Here is a 17,859-nt window from a genome sequence, read left to right as displayed (position 1 = left end):
GCTAAGTGAAATAAACCAGACAATAAAAGGACAAACATTGTATGATTCCACTTATATGAGGTAATTAGAACAGGCAAATTCATAGAGACAAAGTAGAATAAAGGTTATCAGGGTAGAGTGGGAAATGGAGAGTCATTGCTTAATCAATACAGAGTTTCTGTTTGGGGTGATGAAAAAGATTTGGAAATACAGAGTGGTGAGGTTATATACATTGTGACTGTACATAATACTAATGAATTGTACACTTAAAAATGGCTAAAATGTTAACTTTAATATTCTATTTTTCCACAATAAAAAAATAATAATCCAAAGCACTTGCACAGAGCAGACACACCATAAATGAAAGCTTGAATAAAATGTGTCCCTCACATTTCCTATCATTTTTCACATCTGTAACAGAGCCTGAAAATCTCCTTTATGGCAGATACATGTTCCTGGGAGAAAAGGAAGAGAAATAAACTGCATAAGGCATCTGCACAGGGTGTGAAGAGAGGAAACAGAAAAAAAGAATTAAGAATGCAAAGGAGCAAGAGACTGATCAAAGGAAATGCAAACCAACTTTTACAGTCTGGAAAGTGCTATGGGTGGCAAGTAAGAAAACCATCCTTTTCAACATTAACATCCTTGTCTCAGCTGTTATACTAAGAATTTTCTAGATAGGTCTTTCTCCTCTTTTTACTGCTGCTTCTTGTACATCTCTACATGGCTTTATTTAGCCTGACATTATTCCCTCCTAAGCCTAACATCAACTTTCTCTTCAAGCATTTCTTTTCCCTTCTCTCTCAATTGGTATAAAATGGATGCAAATTTCATGCATCTGTGTATATAAAGAACTTGTATTTAAATAGTAGAACATACATTTTATATGACTTCTTTTTTAAAAATACAAAATTAAATTGTTTTCTACTTCCAAATGATTATATTTTTCCTGTTGGTCAGTTGTCTCCTAATGAAAATAAAGGCCACTCACTTGCTCTAAAAATTTAGAAGCCACTAGTTACAACAAGCTATTTAAATTTTAACCTATTAAAATTAATTAAAAGTTAAAAGTCAGTTCATCTGTCACAATAGCCCTTCCTTTCCAAGTAACTCCAATTCTTTTCCCTCTCTTGCCTCTCCTCACCCAATTCCTTTTGGTTTTTAATATTTAAATGCTTTAATTCATTTCTGTATTTCTGAGCTCAAAAGCCACATTAGCTAGTGGTTACCATGTTGAATAGCACAGGTATGGAATAGTTCCACCATCACAGAGATTTCTATTGGATAGTGCTGTTCCAAAGAGCAGAGGAAAATTAAGAACAAAGAAATATCTATTTTAATTATGTTAGGCTTGACCATGCCATAGCAATGCACAGCAACAAAGTGACAGAACCTGTTTTATATTGGAGGGTTGAGTAGTTGTCTTCTTTTCTTTCTTCCCCATTGAAGTCAAATTTGATTATAAGACAGGAAAAAACCATGTATAGAGTTATGCAATTCTCAGGGCAAACAAAGCACAATAGGAGTTTCCTTGTAGGTTGCAAAAATAATAATACTACAACATGGGTGAATCTGGAAAACATTACGCTAAGTGAAATAAACCAGACAATAAAAGGACAAACATTGTATGATTTCAATTCAGTTTAACTTTTACTTCATTATCACTTAAATCAACCCTAATATACTTTAAACACAATGTATCATTTGACTAAAATATTTTCTGACCTGACTTTCTGTCTAAACTGTAAAGATCTGATTAAAAAGTTTTAATTTATAAAAAGTTTTTATGCATTCTTTGAGTATAGGTAACCAACTATCCTCTTGGGATGCCGATGAGCAGTGCTCAAGTTTAGCCCAAAGCGCTACCCTCCTCTTTGAAGCCAGAAAAATAACTACAGCCAGTTTAAAAAGAAGGATCCACTAGATTAAATGTTACACCACCAGGCTTATAGTATGCCTTTGACAAATATTTCTTAAATATTGGATAAAATTTTCATTGCTTTCAGAGTGTTGAACTGGGACATGCCTTTTTTGTGTATCAGTTATATTTGTCTTTTTCATTGATCGTTAAAATTGAAACACAAAGTATATACTGTATTTTCCGGCGTATAAGACGACTTTTTAACCCAGGAAAATTTTCTCAAAAGTCGGGGGTCGTCTTATACGCCAGGTGTCATCTTATAGGGCGGGTATATCCCAAACTCTATATTTTAACTGGAAAAGTTGGGGGTCGTCTTATACGCCCAGTCGTCTTATACGCCGGAAAATATGGTAGTATAAATGCAATTCTAAAGTGATATTCATAAAATTACTGAAAGTGGCTGTCTTTGGATAATGGAATTATGGTTGACTTATTTTCTTACAAACTTTTGTTTTGTTTTCCAGAACTGTTACAATGAACTTGTGTTACTGATTTAATAAAGGGCAAAAGTTATAATTTCTTTGAGATTGCCCTTGTTCTAGATCGGGGGTGGGGAACCTTTTTTCTGCCAAGGGCTATGTGGATATTTATAACATCCTTCTCAGGCCATACAAAATTATTAACTTAAATATTAGCCTGCTATATTTGGTCAAACATTTAATTAACTCACCCCTTAATGCCTTGGCTGGATCAGATCAAATGATTTCATGGGACCAGAGGGCCAGATGTTCCCTACCTTGCACTTGCTTTAGAAATAAAAATTATATTTTGCAGTTGACAATCTAGCAATTGACAATTTCCTTTAAATAAAATAAGCAAAGGACCATCAACTAGAGAAAATGAAATTTAAATTAATGCAAATAATAATTCTGTAAATTTGAAAATGCCCCTTAAATTGGACTAATATACCTGTTTTTCACTTGGAGGGGATTTTTGGCATTATTTTTTTTTTTAACTAGATCACTTTAGTTTGACTCCTTTTTTTCCCTAATACTTTTATTTATTTCAGAGAAGAAGGGAGAGGGAGAGAAAGATAAAAACTTCAATGATGAGAATCATTGATTGGCTTCCTCCTGCACGCCCCCCACTGGGGATTGAGTCAGCAACCCAGCATGTGCATTGACCAGGAACCGAACGGTGACATCCTGGTTTATAGGTTGGTGCTCAAACCACTGAGCCACGCTGGCTGGGCTAGTTTGACTCTTGAGCATACTAACAAATTATATTGAATTTTATAAAACTAATATTCTAAAGCTCTTTTATATAAATGAATCAGAAAATCAGATTTAAAAATAGTCTATTTAAAAAAATTCAAACAGACTAGTACATGATGTACCTTTCTTTATATTAACAACTTTGTTGGAAAAAAGCAGCAATGGAAATCTTGTATATATCATGGATATGTGTTCTAATTGTTATATACTAAGTTTACTTTGGTCCTCATAGAGAGGCTGAGCATTTGTAAAATGGTCATGATCATAATGGTTATTTGCTTCATGTGCATTATACTCCCCCGTGTGGACCTGAAATTTCCATGTCACTTTACGAACTTAGGCACTGTACTATATCTAGAATGAAAGCACTGTATGGAGTGAATTGAGAAACACGTCTGTTAAAGTTTATGACCACTATAATATACTATTTAACTTAATCGCTTCTAAATTTCAGGTCCTATGACAAGTGAAAGCTATCTCTCAATTGAGAAAGTAAATGGTGTTTTATACATAGCAGGACTTTTCAGTTTAATGTAAGTTTTAAATTTGCCTTTAAATACCATTTTCAAATTGTAACCTATATTAGTAAAGTTCAAAAGTTAAAACCTGCACATGTATTTAAAACATTTTTTATATTCCCCACAGTATCCTACCTAATAATAGAGTAATATGCAAATTGACCGTACCTTTGCTACACCCACAAGCCACGCCCACCAGGAAACTGTTGCAGGGACGTTGGGGTGCGGCCGAGCCCAAGGCCGGGAAAGCCTCGGGCACCAGCGGGGAGCCTGCACGGATCGCAGGCAACGACCAGGGGGTCGGCTCCTAAGATCTGTAGCAGGGACGCTGGGTGTGGCTGAGCCCAAGGCCGGGAAAGCCTGGGGCGGAGGCTTTTCCGGCCTTGGGCACCAGCGGGGAGCCTGCATGGATCGCAGGCAACCACGGGGGGTCGGCTCCTATGATCCGTAGCAGGGAGGCTGGGGTGCAGCAGAGCCAAGGCCGCCGCCCGGGGCCAAGCCCCGACCCTGAAAGAAGGCAGAAGGTGGTGGTCACAGCCAAGGCCTGGGTCCCCAGTGCCGGCAGAAAACTGGTGCAGGCAGCCAGGTGAATGAAGGTCTATTGCACGAATCTTCGTGCAAACGGGCTGCTAGTCTATTACATAATACACAATTGAAAAATACTTGTTTAATTTATGCAGGCCAATTTAAATTAATGCAAATAATCAATTACAATTACTAACTTAATGTAGTACTCAACTTACTCTACTTACACTTTCAGTTAAATACATTTAAAAATTTAAAATGATTTTATTTTTAAAAAAGATGACATTAACTCTAGACCAAAAAGGCAAATACTAAAATATTAAAAATTAAAAAGTCTAAAAACACCAGGTGTTGAAGAGGATGTAGATCAATGGGAAGGTTTATGCAATGCTGGTGGGATATAAATTAATGCAATGGCATTGAAACATAATTTGGCACTATTTTGTAAAATTAAAACACTCACACACCCTAACACCCAATAATTACAACTTAAATATCTAGAAGCCGTGGTTCTCAAATGTGTAGTCCCTAGACAGGCAGCTGGAACTATGGGAATATGTTAGAAACTCAAATCCTAGTCCCACCCCAGACCTACTAACACTAAAACTTTGGTCCAGCAATGTGTTTTCTCAAGTCCTCCAGGTAATTCCAATGCATGCTAAAGTCTGTGAACCATGGACTGCATGTGTATCAAGATGCACACATATTTATATACATATGTACAAACATACACACACACCTGTATATATATATATATATGTATGTATCCATGGAGCACTGTTAATTTAATAGCAAACTATAAAGAAAATAAACAATTCAAATGTCCATTGATAGGATAATGGATAAACTGTGGTAGTATATTTAAATATTTATATTCATACAAAGAAGTAAAAATGAATAATCTACCACTATGTGGGACACTATGGATGGAATCTTAGAAACATTATATTAATAGCCAACTCCAAAAAGACTACATGCAATGAGATACCAAATTAGGATATATTTCACAAAAATGACAAACAAAAAATATATAGTATAGTTATACATACATAAGTGACAAAGCTGCTATTAAAAAAGCATGGCAAAGAGAAATACAAAATTCATGAAAATGGGATAGGCAAGGGGAAAGGAAAGTGGATGAATACATTAAGTTATTGGTAATAAGCTATTTCTTGGGTTGTGTGGCAAGCTTACTGAAATTTGTTATACTATTGGCCTTTTAACTTTTATGCATATTAATATTCTTTATTATTTTCTTTTATATGTATCAAATATATTTTAAAACCGTTTAACATGAAGAGCAAGCCCTCACAAGGTTCTTATTAATATTTAGATTTCAATAAGCAAAAGTTCACATAGATTTTCAACTGTCTTCAACTCTAACAATATAATGGGTTCAAATCTGGATATATAATATCAACAACATATTTCTGACCTAATAGCAAAGCCAGAAGAAAACAGTTACTTCCTGGACCAAGACTATAAACATCAGTAGAGAATTAAGATCTATTTCACATCCCACTAAGCCTGCAGCCTGGCAAGGTGCCTCCATACAAAGACGGCACTCTATTAGTGTCGGCTGAATGAATAAGGTACCCAAGAGACCTATGCTTTGCACAGCTCATGACTGAATATTCTGAACTTATGTTCAAGAGATACAGAAACTTTGAATTGACATCAGGTTGCTCAGAAGCCACTTGCTATACTCAGGTATCTGAGTCCTCATTTCAATTTTAACGCCAGCTATTAGATGGAATAATAAAAAGAGAACAATGGGAATTCTGAGCATCTGGAGAAAGGATGAAAGGCTATTTTAAAAAATTCAAATTCAAAGAATATGATTTTCTGAACATGAGGACTTTTATTGACTGCAGTAAATATCTCCTAAATGTTTATCCATAAATTTAGTGAAATTTTGCCAAATACCAAATTGACTTTAAACATGAAAAAAAAAAAGAAGTTAAAGAAAAAAATTCTGAAATGGTTTATTTTCATGTGCTGGGAAATATTTTTAAATGTCTTGCTAATTGGGATGATCTCATTCTATCACTGGCTAATATTTCAAAGAAAAATAGTACAAATTAAGGAAGCACTTATTGTTAATAGCAGTTATTAAATAAGAGTTCAAACAGACTTCTTTAAAATCTGGCACTTTCCGACTTCTCAGATCCAAAGAGATCCACCATTAAAAAAAAAATCTCAAAATTTATATTAGGAGAAGAAAGGGGCAGTGCTGCCATTTTCATTATTTGTTCTTGCAGGATTATACTGTCTTCAACCCCCCGATTCTTTGAAGAAATCTTTTAAAGCCACTTGGCACTGTGGTGAGGGTTAATTTAGTGAAAAAAAATGGATAATACGAATTTTAACCTGGTACTTGGTAGCTTCCATACATCACAACATGCCAAAGTGAACCCACCCAGTGAAGAAGCGGCCCCCCTGAACACACGCCCTCCTCTCAGACTTGGGACCAGCAGACACATTGGGTGGCGGAAAGCATCTGTGTCTTTCCAGAATGGAACAAAAAAAGTTGTAACATGATTTTATGTTTTTAAGTAAAAACCATAAATCTTAAACTGCACTGGATCCTCTTGTGCAGCCTGTGGTGCAGCATCTCACTGCGGAAAGCACTGTTTTAGAGAATACACAGTCCCCCCTTCCACATCAAAACATTCACTAGTTACACTTTATTGTTTGTTCACTAACTAGAGGCCCGGCGCACAAAATTTGCGCAAGGGGCTCGGCCCTCACAGCCGATGCTTCCTCCGGAAGGTCGTCTGGAAGGATGTCCGGAAGGTCATTCGGCTGTCCGGTCTAATTAGCATATTATGCTTTTATTATTATAGATTACACAGAAGAGTCATGATGACCATATTTTGTCCCCTGTAGTGACCCTATACCTTCCAACCCCAGGCTTCATAGCCCTGTCTGGCAACCGCTGAATAAGCTTTATAGGACATTAACTTATCTGAAACAAAACAAAACAAAACAAAAACTGACATTCTGATGAGCAGGAAACAAAAACACAAGCTACAAATAAGAAGATAATGGAAGTGACACAGATGTTCTAACTGGTGGATGGGAAAATCAAAGTCTATTTTGTAGTAATGTGTTTTTCCCCAGCATGTTCTTCAAGAATGTCATGTCATTATTATACCATCATGGCTAAATACAGTCATATGTAAAAATGCAGGCTGTTATGTATTATTCTGCTCTCTTTTGTCAAATAAAAGAATTCTAATACATTTATTTTTAATCAGCCGAAGGGAGAGGAGAGGAAACACTGACAACTCTGGCACAGAATGTTTCCCAGTTGAGTAGTAAGGATTATGGCATGACATTTTTAATATTGACTCATACTAATATTTCTCAATTTGGGTTTTTATGATCTTTTTAATATAAACATTGACCTTTAGTTGAGATGTGTTTTTCCAATCTTCTGAGATTCTCTAGCAAAATATTTTTAAAGCAAATAAAATTTAAATCCAAAAATCTAACAGAGTCAAACCTGGACAGCTTAAAAATGTATTAAAGATAATATGGCAAGACTAACACAGAAGAAATTTACAGCATAAATACTTGTGCTTGTTCTAAACATCTTGTCTTTCATGGAATAACACAGCAGAGAGATTGGATGAAAAGGTACAGCAGAGGCCGTTTTGAGGACATATTACAATTACAACTTTGGAAATACTAAAGCTTTCTTCTAGTAACAACATAGGTTTTAGATTGTGAATGTAGTTAACAACAGACAAAACAGGCTTGAGAAAAAAGTTAATACTGGTCAGTAATAATGTAAACCTTGGGAAGCATCTTTTAAGGCAGCCTTTGTGAAAATTCAAAAACCTGAATTTATGCCAGTTCTGTTTTATATGGGTATTAAATCTCTAAGACCAGAACCCAGAATTATAGTCAACAAACTACAATGTGGTTCCCATGTTTAGAGCATGTTTAAAACTGCAGAGTAAGTTGGAAAATCATTTCTTATGCCACGGCACAATGACACTATTCAGAAATTTACCATGTTCCCAAATTATGCAGGAGACAAAAGTATTCTGGCAAGTGATACAGCGAGGCCAATTTGCTTTTACCTTAGGCTCCCAGGCTTAGTTAGTTCTAAAATGTCATTGGCCGCACCGTCATGTCTGCCTTGAACAGTCAAATTTTCCAAAGCAGGCGGACAACTTTCATGGGTGGGGCAAGAGCTGAGAAGGAAAAGGATTCCTTCTGGATTGCTCTGGCGTTGGAAAAATATTTAGTACCACACCCTCAACAAAGGCCTAACCCAGAGAGGAGTCCTGTCAAATCGACCCCTTCTGGCCTGCCGGCACAGTCCCCTAACTAAAATGAGGGGAGATCAAGAGTACCGAAGTTTGGCGGCGGCGGGGCTCGGGGCACCTAGGAGAGAAGGAACCGCCAGGAAAATGTCCCTCATTTTCGATCCTCTATTAGACCTAGGCTACAGGAGCATTTCATTTATTCACTGACAGAGCTTTATTATTATTATTATTATTATTATTTTTACCCGATCGAGCCTGCACGCCACCACTTTCCGGAGCAGACCATTAGTCAGCACCCAGGTGGAAAGGAGCGCGTTCCCCGGCCGGGGTGTGGGCAGCGGGGTCTTCCGGGAGGCGGTGGGAAGAGGAGCATCAGCGCCCAGCGCTTAGGTGACAGCAGCCCTCCCGTGCCCGCCGCCCTCCCGGCCCCGCACCGGGACTTGGGAACGACTAAGCGCCAGCTGACCTGCGCTAGTCCCCGGGGCGGCCGGGGAGCCGGAGGGCAGGCTCTGGGGGTTGGGAGGAGGCAGCGGGGACCCGATCTTCACCTCCCAGACACCCGCCATCCCGCTCACGCCCACCTCCCAGCCGCTCTCCCCAACTTCAGCCCTGTGCCCCGCGAGCCCGCTCCGCACTCCGCGGCCCTTGCCCACCCCCCGCGCAGCCCGGCCCGCCTCGCCTCCTCCGACTCCCCTTACCTTTCCATTCCTGGGGCTGCCGTTAAGGAACAGGGTCACCCGCCTCATCGCGCTGACCCCACCGGGTCCTGAGTGAGTCGCCACCCTCCCACCTGGCTCTTTTCCCACCTTTTTCTTCTCCCGCCCTTCCCCTCCCTCCACCCACTCGGACTCTCCCCCCTTCGCCACCTTCCTTCTCTTCTAGACACACACGCACGCACTCTCCGTCCCACACCCCCGGGGCGGCCTGTCCTCCTGCCCACCCCGCCTCTGGGCGCTTCAGCCAGCCGGGGGCCCTTCCCCCAACCTCCTCCAGAGTGACTCTGAGCTCGACCAATCAACCGGCAGCGCCGGCCAGAACCCCGCCAATCATCACCCTGTACTGGGTGGGCTCATTCTAACTCCGCCCCGGTGGAGGGAAGAGAGCGAGAGGGGCTGCGGTCTGGCAGGGAAGGGTTACCAGCCAATCAGAGCAGAACTTGGAGCCGGACGGCGGCGCCGAGCGTTACGGAGCAGGCGCACACCCAACACCAGGTAGAGCTCATCTGCATACGGAGGTGGGGTTTGAGGGAAATGGAGCGCTAGAAGTGACTCACAGGAATCAGCGCCTGCGGCTGGTACCCCCTCCTGGGCGCTACCCTCGGAGGAAACGGCTGTCGTCGGAGCTGGCGGATTGGGTGAGAACCGCTCCATCGTTCTGTCAGGATTGGTCCAATGATTCTTTTCGAAGTTTGCAGCGTCCAATCGGAAGACAGGAGGGGCGGGCCGCAGGTCTAACCGTAGGGTTCCTCCGCGAGACTCTCCCGGTAAGTAGTCCCCACGGACACGGGTTCACAGGTGTTCCCTCTGCTCCGTGAGTCCCCCGCAGCTAGCGGCCGCTTCTCTCCCGAAGTCACGAAACCACTCGCGTTCCCGGGACGGGGAAGTAGAGGCCTGGGAGGTTTCGGGGTGCGCGCGGACACGTGGGGGGTGGCGGCGGCGCCGAGGTTCCCTGAGTAACGTCGGTGAGCGAGGGGGCGGGGCGGGCGATTTGAATCCGGAGGCGGGCGGCGGCCGCGCGGAGCTGAAGTGTAGGTTCCGCGGGCGACGGGTCGGGGTGGTTGGCGGCCCGGGACGAGGCAGTCCCCCCCAGGCTGCTGGCTCTCGAGCGAGCCCTTCAGGACGGAAGAGCCGAGGTTTAGAAGGCAAGACCGCCACGACACGCCCGTGCGGCGGCGCGTCCAAAACCATCCCGGGCGAGAGGAGAGCCCGGCTGCGGGGTCAGGTAGGGCTTGGCTTTCCGGTGTCGTAGGCGGCAGTGCCGTTCCTCAGAAGTGTCTTCTGCTCCTCCCGCCCCACGGCGATCGGGGTTCTCCTGCGGCCTGGGCTGCTCCAGCCCGTGTGCTTTTCCACATGCAGCTTTCTGGGGCCCGGCCCGACCCCCTGAATTAGAATTTCCGGGATCCCACCAAGCTAGGCCTTTAGCAGGGTACCCAGATGACTCAGACGTTCGCTAAGATTGAGAAGCCATGGCCTCTAGCAGCGATTGTCAACCTTTTATTAATCTCATGGCACACATAAACTAATCACCAAAAATTCTGTTGCAGACAAATATTTTTGCCAATCTGACAAAAAAAATAGGTGTGATTTGCATTCATTTACACCAGACGACTATTGTGTTGGCTGTTGTCATTTTTTTTATTTGACAATCTAAGGGAAAAAGAGGTCAGGGCGCCCCTGACTAAACAGTCAGTGCATGTTTTTAAAAATTCTTGCAGCACACTGGTTGGAAATCGCTGGCTTATAGTATGGGGCTTTATTTATTTATTTATTATTTTTTTATTTTTTAAATATATTTTATTGATTTTTTACAGAGAGGAAGGGAGAGGGAGAGAGAGTTAGAAACATCAATGAGAGAGAAACATCGATCAGCTGCCTCCTGCACACCCCCTATTGGGGATGTGCCCGCAACCAAGGTACATGCCCTTGACCGGAATCGAACCTGGGACCCTTGAGTCCGCAGGCTGACGCTCTATCCATTGAGCCACACCGGTTAGGGCAGTATGGGGCTTTTTTTAAAAAAAAATTTCAAACAGCAGTTTCCTCCATTTCCCTCACATTTGAGTTCCAAAAGTATTCTCCACATCTAATTTCATGCCATTGTAGATTGTATTAGAGTTCAGTCTTGAATGAGGATCTTCATTAAATCACATTATTCTGGGGAATGGGGTTATTCTTTTTTCTCTTCTCTTTTTTTTTAGATGGATACCAATTCAAAAGACAGCGAGCTTTTTGAAACCAAGGAGCCTGCTATTAGTGCTGGTATGTAGTGATCCGTGGCCTCCTTGTGAAATTGAAGATTTAGGTATTTGTCTTGGTAATGATGCTTAATTAGCCCCCTCAACATCTTGTCTGTTTCAGAAAATGCCTCTTTCCCTTGGGGAAATGGGGATCTTGTAACATCTGAGAAGCCTGCAGCTGAAGTGATTGCTAATCCTGGCACACCAGATAATTTTAAATCACCTTTGGACTTTTCCACAGTAACTGTACAGCAATTGGGAATTACATCGGAAAGCTTTGTAAAGAACTCTTCAGGTAAGAGAAGTATTTCAGTGCTTTTAAAATTTAAAAATAACTGTAATTTAACTCAATTTGTTCCCCTATTCTGTGTACCTTACTGCTTTGTGTATCTAAATTGATTGACTCTGAAAACTTGTTTGATCAGAGAGACTTCTGTTGACATGCACAGTTCATCCAGCATAGCAGGAGACCAGGGTCTGGGCCACTCAGCATGATTATGTTCCTAAGTCAGCGTTGTCCTTCCTGCCCAAACTGGAAAAGATTGTGTAAATCACATTTTGACCCTACGCATGCGATAGAGGAGTGTGTATACTATAAATAGTAAGACATTTTATGGTCACATATGACAAAAATAAGAGAAATTTGAAGACCAAATAAGAAAATATTACATTGAATGATTGGAGTTCGCTTTTTTTGAAATCACAAACAGAAAATTGGCTCAAACTAATCTTCAAGAAGCAGAAGGAAAATTCCACTGTGAAGTCTGACTTAGATGAAGGAGAAATATGGGAGAGGGATTAGATTTGAGAATGGCATTTAGAAATGGAAGGTAATGGGGGAGGTGAAAGTCTGAGGGCACTAGACTAATACCTGATTGAGACAAGACTAAAGTGGCATGAAATTCCATGCTTTCTTCTCAAGAACATCACTCTTAGACCTGTACAAATCTACATTTATTTCCTGTGCTTAGGGATATGGCCAGAATTCAGGGTAATGTGCCAAAACTAGATAGATATCTAAGAGAAACACCTTACCTTGGAGATTTAAGAACAGGAAAGTGCATGTGCCTAGGTGGAGATCTTTCCTTTCAGTTCATGGGAATTAGACTGGGTAATTCAGAAAAAGAGAAAGTTTTGGTCCAAAACAAGTCATTACTCTGTGTCCTAAAATATGAAACAAAAGTGAGAACTATTAATTATAAATATATTCATACATTCATTCCACACAACTCTGTGTGTGTATGCTGTATAATAGAGGAATATGCTAATTATCCGTTACACGGTGAGATGTAACGACCAGATCATGGATCAGCAGGAGAGTGGGGCAGCAAACTACAAGCGGGCAGCGGAAAGCTACAGGAGGGGGCAGGGCAGCAAGCTATGCGGGGAGGGGAGGAGGAGCTATAGGAGGGCGAGGCAGTGGGCGGAGAGTTATAGGAAGGCGGCAGCGAGCTACTGGCTACAAGCGGGCAGCGGAGAGCTACGGCAGGGTGGCAGTGAGCTATTGGCACACGGATTCGTACGCAGTGCTACTAGTCCTATATAATAAAAGGCTAATATGCAAATTGATTGAATGGCAGAATGACTGGTTGCTATGATGTGCACTGACCACCAGGGAGCAGATGCCCAATGCAGGAGCTGCCCCTTGGTGGTCAGTGTGCTTCCACAGGGGGAGCGCTGCTCATCCACAAGCCAGGCTAATGGCTGGCGAGGGCAGCGGCGGTGGCGGGAGACTCTCCCCCCTCTGTGGCATAGCTAAGGATGTCCAACTGTGGGGAGCGGGCCTATGCCATCAGTCGAACATCCCCCGAGGGCTCCCAGACTGCTAAAGGGTGCAGGTCGGGCTGAGGGACCCTCCCTAAGTGCACGAATTCGTGCATGGGTGGGGTCCCTCGGGGTGGCCTGTGGGAATTGAGCCAAAACTGGCAGTCCAACACCGCCTGCTGCCCCTGCCTGCTGCTCCCACTCATCCCGTCACCGCTGCGACCAGTCAGTCCTGATTGGAAGAGGCTTGTGCCACCGCAGTGGTGCTTGCCAGCCATGAGCCCTGCGTCTGGCGCCTGTCCCAAGGGGTGTGGGGGGTTTGGAATGTGATCGGCCCTCTGGGTAGGCGGTGAGACACCCTTGCCAGCTTGGGATCTGGACCCGTCCTGCTGACGTTTGCGCTGGTTGTCGGGAGCCACCTGGTGGCCACTTTTAAATCATTTCTTCCTTGTGGAGCGTCTAGGTAGGGGAAGTGGCTTCAGTGCCCAAGGCCGACTTCCAGGAGGCTGGCAGCACTGCTGGGTTCGTGCTGGCGGCGCCAGTCCATTGGTGCCTGGCCTGTTCTCTAGAGATTGGACCTGCAGGACTACTGAGGGAGTGAGTGGCTGTCGCTGGGCTGGTGGACCACCGGGACGGGTTGGACAGCTGAGCGGCGCTCCCGCTGTGGGAGCACACTGACCACCAGGAGGCAGCTCCTGCATTGAGCATCTGCCCCCCTGGTGGTCAATGCGCATCATATCGACTGGTCGTTCGGTCATTTAGTCGCTTAGGCTTTTACATATATAGACTAGTGGCCTGGTGCACGAAATTCATGCACCAGTCGGGGGGGTTCCCTCAGCCCAGCCTGTACCCTCTCCAATCGGGGACCCCTTGGGGGATGTCCTGTGGGATTGGGCCTAAACCAGCGGTCGGACATCCCTCTTGCAATCTGGGACCGCTGGCTCCTAACCTCTCACCTGCCTGCCCGCCTGATTGCCCCTAACTCCTCTGCCAGCCTGCCTGATCGCCCCTAACCTCTCTGCCTGCCTGCCTTATCGCCCCTAACTGCGGCTGTCTGCCTGCCTGATCACCCCTAACTGCCCTCCCCTGCCGGCCTGATCTTGCCCCCAATTGCCCTCCCCTGCAGGCCTGATGTCACCCCCAACTGCCCTCCCCTGTCGGCCAATTTGGTTCTGATTGGTTGTTTTCTATGCCAGTCAGCGTCAGAATCTCTGCCTCCTAGGCAGCCATTGGCTCCTCACAGTTCACCTGGATTTGGTTTTAATTGGTCAGTTTCTATGCCAGTCAGTGTCAAAAGCTCCGCCTCTACCCTCCTACAAAGGCGTGTCTGTGGTTCCCTGTCTTTGGACACGTAAGAATTGGAGGCAAAGAAATGTGGACTTGGAGAAGTCTGGAGCCAGCTTGCTCCCTGCAGGCTCAAGATCAACCATCCCACATAGAAGAAAAAAAGAAAAAAAAAGCTCCGCCTCCTAGGCAGCCATTAGCTTCTCACAGTTAACCCAGATTTGGTTCTGATTGGTCAGTTTCTATGCCAGTCAGCGTCTCCAGGCCTATCTCCAGGCCTGATCAGAGAGGCAGGGCTGATTAGCAGCCCCTGCAGAGGCCTGGAGAGAAACAAAGGCGCAGCTGCTGGCGAAGCCCTGAGAGAAAGAGAGAGGCAATGGCTGATCCACAGCTGCCACAGAGCTGTGGATCAGACCCTGCCTCTCTCTCTGGGCCTATCTCTGGGCCTGACCCGCAGCCCCCTTGGCAGTCAGTGCTGGGTCACTGTGCCTGCACCAGCGGCAGTCAGTGCTGGGTCACCATGGCAACCCAGCACTGACTGCACGATTGACTTCTGGTGTTCGGTTGAGCCTTTGGTCATTTTGAATGTTATGGACCTTAAGTTTTTATATATTAGGATATGTATATATAATTTTTCTTTTTTTAAATCCTCACCGGAGGATATTTTTCCATTGATTTTTTAGAGAGAGAGTGGAAGGGAGGGGGAGAAACAGAGAAAAACATCCCTGTGAGAGAAACACATGGATTGGTTGCCTTTCGCACGTGCCCAGATCTGGGGCCAGGGATCAAGCCTGCAACTGTGGTATTTGCCCTTGACTGTAATCCAATCTGGGACTCTTCAATCCATGGGCTGGCGCTCTGTCCACTGAACCAAACTGACTAGGGGTCCACCCAACTATCATATCTAATAAAGAGGGAATATGCAAATTGACCCCTCACGTGGTCACAAAGATGGCGGCACCCACAGTGGAGGCAGGGTTTCCAGACACAAGATGGCTTCACCCACAGCGAAGCCCGAGATCCCGTAATGAGCCTTAACGAGCAATCAGCAGGGACCTGAGCCTGCTTGGAGCTGGGCTGGGGCAGGAGACCTCATGTCGCGTCCCCCGCCTGGCGTGGCTTGATGGGGGGCCTCAAGGTGCGGCCCCCCCACCCCGGTGCTGGGCTGGGGGCCCTCAGGCTGCTGCCCCCACCCCGGACCGGGGGACCTTAGGCTGCACCTCCCATCGAGTGGGGCTTGACAGGGGAATCTCAGTCCTCATCCCCTACCTGGCGGGGCTTGACGGGGGACGTCAGGCCACACTCCCCACCCCGGTCCTGGGCTGGGGGACCTCAGGCCCTGCCCCCGGCCCAGTGGAGCTTGACGGGGGACCTGAGGCTGCGCACCCTGCCCAGTGGGGCTTGACAAGGGTGGGGCTGGCCAGGTCTGGATCTAGCCCAATGTGGGTGGGGCCAGCTGGGTATGGGTCTCGCACGATTTTGAGGTGCCACGGGTGGGTGGGGACTTGACTCTGGGTCCTGCAGCGCGCCCCAGACTCTTGACAGGAGGAAGATTTTCATATACATTTTACTAATTTTCTTTCATCTCTGACACTTCTATTATAGAGAAAGGGCAAATAGCAAAATTAAAATATTTCCTCTAATTAATCCCCTTTTAATGTGCACGAATTTTGTGCACTAGGCCACTAGTATTTAATGAATACTTCTGTGTACCTGTCACTGTTCCAGGAACATGAAATAAATCAATGGACAAAACAAAGCTTTTTATCCAATTGATCATTTGTGAACAATTTTGTCTATAATTCTTTAGATTTCTGTACCATGTGTTTATCATGGTGTCTCTCAGAATGGTATATCACAGATCTTCAGGACATGATTACTGAGGATTGCCTTGTTTTGCTTCAATTTAAAAGAGTTTTCATTATAGGAAAGTCATCATCCTGCCTTAAAAAATCCAGACGACGTTCTGCAGTTGGTGTTCGGGGCTCTCCTGAAACAAACAATCTGATTCGTTTCATTGCTCAGCAGCGGAATTTAAAGAATGCAGAGAAGTCTCCTTTGACACAGGATTTCCATTTTCCGGTATGATTTTCTTTAATTTCTGTCATGAATTCTAGGGAGAATGTTTTGCCGTTGTAAAGTGTTTCTACCTTCCTGTTTTGGATCTGGAGAGAGGGTATTTCTCTGTCTTATAGAAAATGTGCAGTTAATGTAAATGATGTTGAGCATGTAAATAGGTTTACAGTGGTTCATGTGGAAAATAATACAATAATAAATAATATTACAAGAATTAATTGTTTTGCAACTATAAACCTCCTTTTGCCAACCCCTGTTAGAAGAGTCTGGATAGAAATGGCTTTCTAGAGGTGCTTTCTTTTTTATTTTGCAAAATTTTTTTCTAGTTAATATCTATTTTTCTGTAGTGATGTGAAGCAGTGATTTCCAACCTTTTTCTTTAGATATCTTATCTCTAAGTGTGTAACTTTTTTGTGACTACTGTATGTTGGCATATAGGGCAAGAGTTCCCAGGACAAAATGTATTTGGGATAACCTGTGGAAGGGATCAAATTATTTGCCTGCTGATGGGGAACTATTCAGATACTTTTCCCGGTTTTTAGTAGAATAACACAAGTCAAATAGTAGTGCAAGTCTTGCTATGAAAGACAACAGTCCCCAGTTTATCCTTCTTGAAGGACAACTGCTTTTGCCTCTTGTGGTATTGGCCTTCATATTTTAAAATGTACTTACATTGTCCACTTCTTTATTTTTCATTTTTAGACAGTATTTGTGCGTAGGCCATATAGTGTAGTGCAGTAGTTCTCAAAGTTTATCTGCAGATTCCTGGGGATCCCTCGGTTCCCTTCAAGATGTCTAAACTATCTTTTGTAAATGTCCTAAGATGGTATTTGCCTTTTTCACTGTGTTGATGTTTACATCCATGGTGCAAAAGCAGTGCTGGGTAAAACTCATGGCACCAAGTTGTCATTTTATTCATCACTGACAAGCATTCACAAGAAATAGTAATAATGCCAGTTTCACTTAATATCCTGATGAAGCAATAAAAATTACACATTTTAGTAATTCTCAACCCTTGAATGTTATGTGTGATGAAATGGGAAGCATGCATCAAGTACTTCCAAAGTACATACAGAAGTGTGGATATTTTGAGGAAAATTAAGTGTGATTATTTGAGCTCTGAGTTGGACTAAACACTTTTTTCATGGAACATAATTTTTACTTTAAAGAAAGATTGATAGACATCATGGTTAGTCAGACTTGGGAATGTGGCTGACATTTTCTCAAAAATGTATGTGCCACTTAAAGGAAAAACTGAGATACTTCTTACCAATGAAAAAAATTTAAAGTTTTCAAGAGAAAATTGGAATCTTAGAAAAAATTCACCACCATTAGCTTGATA

The 17,859-nt window shown here is 43.7% G+C and overlaps 2 protein-coding genes and 1 non-coding gene across 4 annotated transcripts in view; 2 read left to right on the top strand and 1 right to left on the bottom strand.

The window, feature by feature from the left end:
• Window positions 1-9,240, bottom strand: part of KCTD9 (potassium channel tetramerization domain containing 9) — a 40,574-nt gene extending 31,334 nt beyond the window's left edge. The window contains exon 1 of one of the 2 annotated variants that reach the window (XM_008151462.3): window positions 9,136-9,240. In XM_008151462.3, the coding sequence (XP_008149684.1) occupies window positions 9,136-9,183 (48 nt within the window). In that variant the 5' untranslated portion in view covers window positions 9,184-9,240. The remainder of the gene's footprint in view (window positions 1-9,135) is intronic. The other variant, XM_028160599.2, reaches the window with a different exon arrangement.
• Window positions 9,241-10,225: 985 nt separating this feature from the next.
• The window catches only part of CDCA2 (cell division cycle associated 2), a 72,900-nt gene continuing 65,266 nt past the window's right edge, over window positions 10,226-17,859 (top strand). Inside the window, 4 exon segments of the mRNA XM_054717207.1 lie at window positions 10,226-10,378; window positions 11,355-11,415; window positions 11,515-11,688; window positions 16,369-16,523. Coding sequence (XP_054573182.1) covers window positions 11,355-11,415; window positions 11,515-11,688; window positions 16,369-16,523 — 390 coding nt within the window. The 5' untranslated portion in view covers window positions 10,226-10,378.
• Window positions 14,466-14,596, top strand: LOC129149601 (small nucleolar RNA SNORA38). The gene has a single exon (XR_008556477.1). It is a non-coding gene; the product is annotated as a small nucleolar RNA SNORA38 (small nucleolar RNA).

The sequence above is a fragment of the Eptesicus fuscus genome, chromosome 6 (assembly GCF_027574615.1).
Source record: "Eptesicus fuscus isolate TK198812 chromosome 6, DD_ASM_mEF_20220401, whole genome shotgun sequence".
NCBI classification, from domain to species: Eukaryota; Metazoa; Chordata; class Mammalia; order Chiroptera; family Vespertilionidae; genus Eptesicus; species Eptesicus fuscus.
This window is presented reverse-complemented; position numbering and strand designations above follow the sequence as displayed.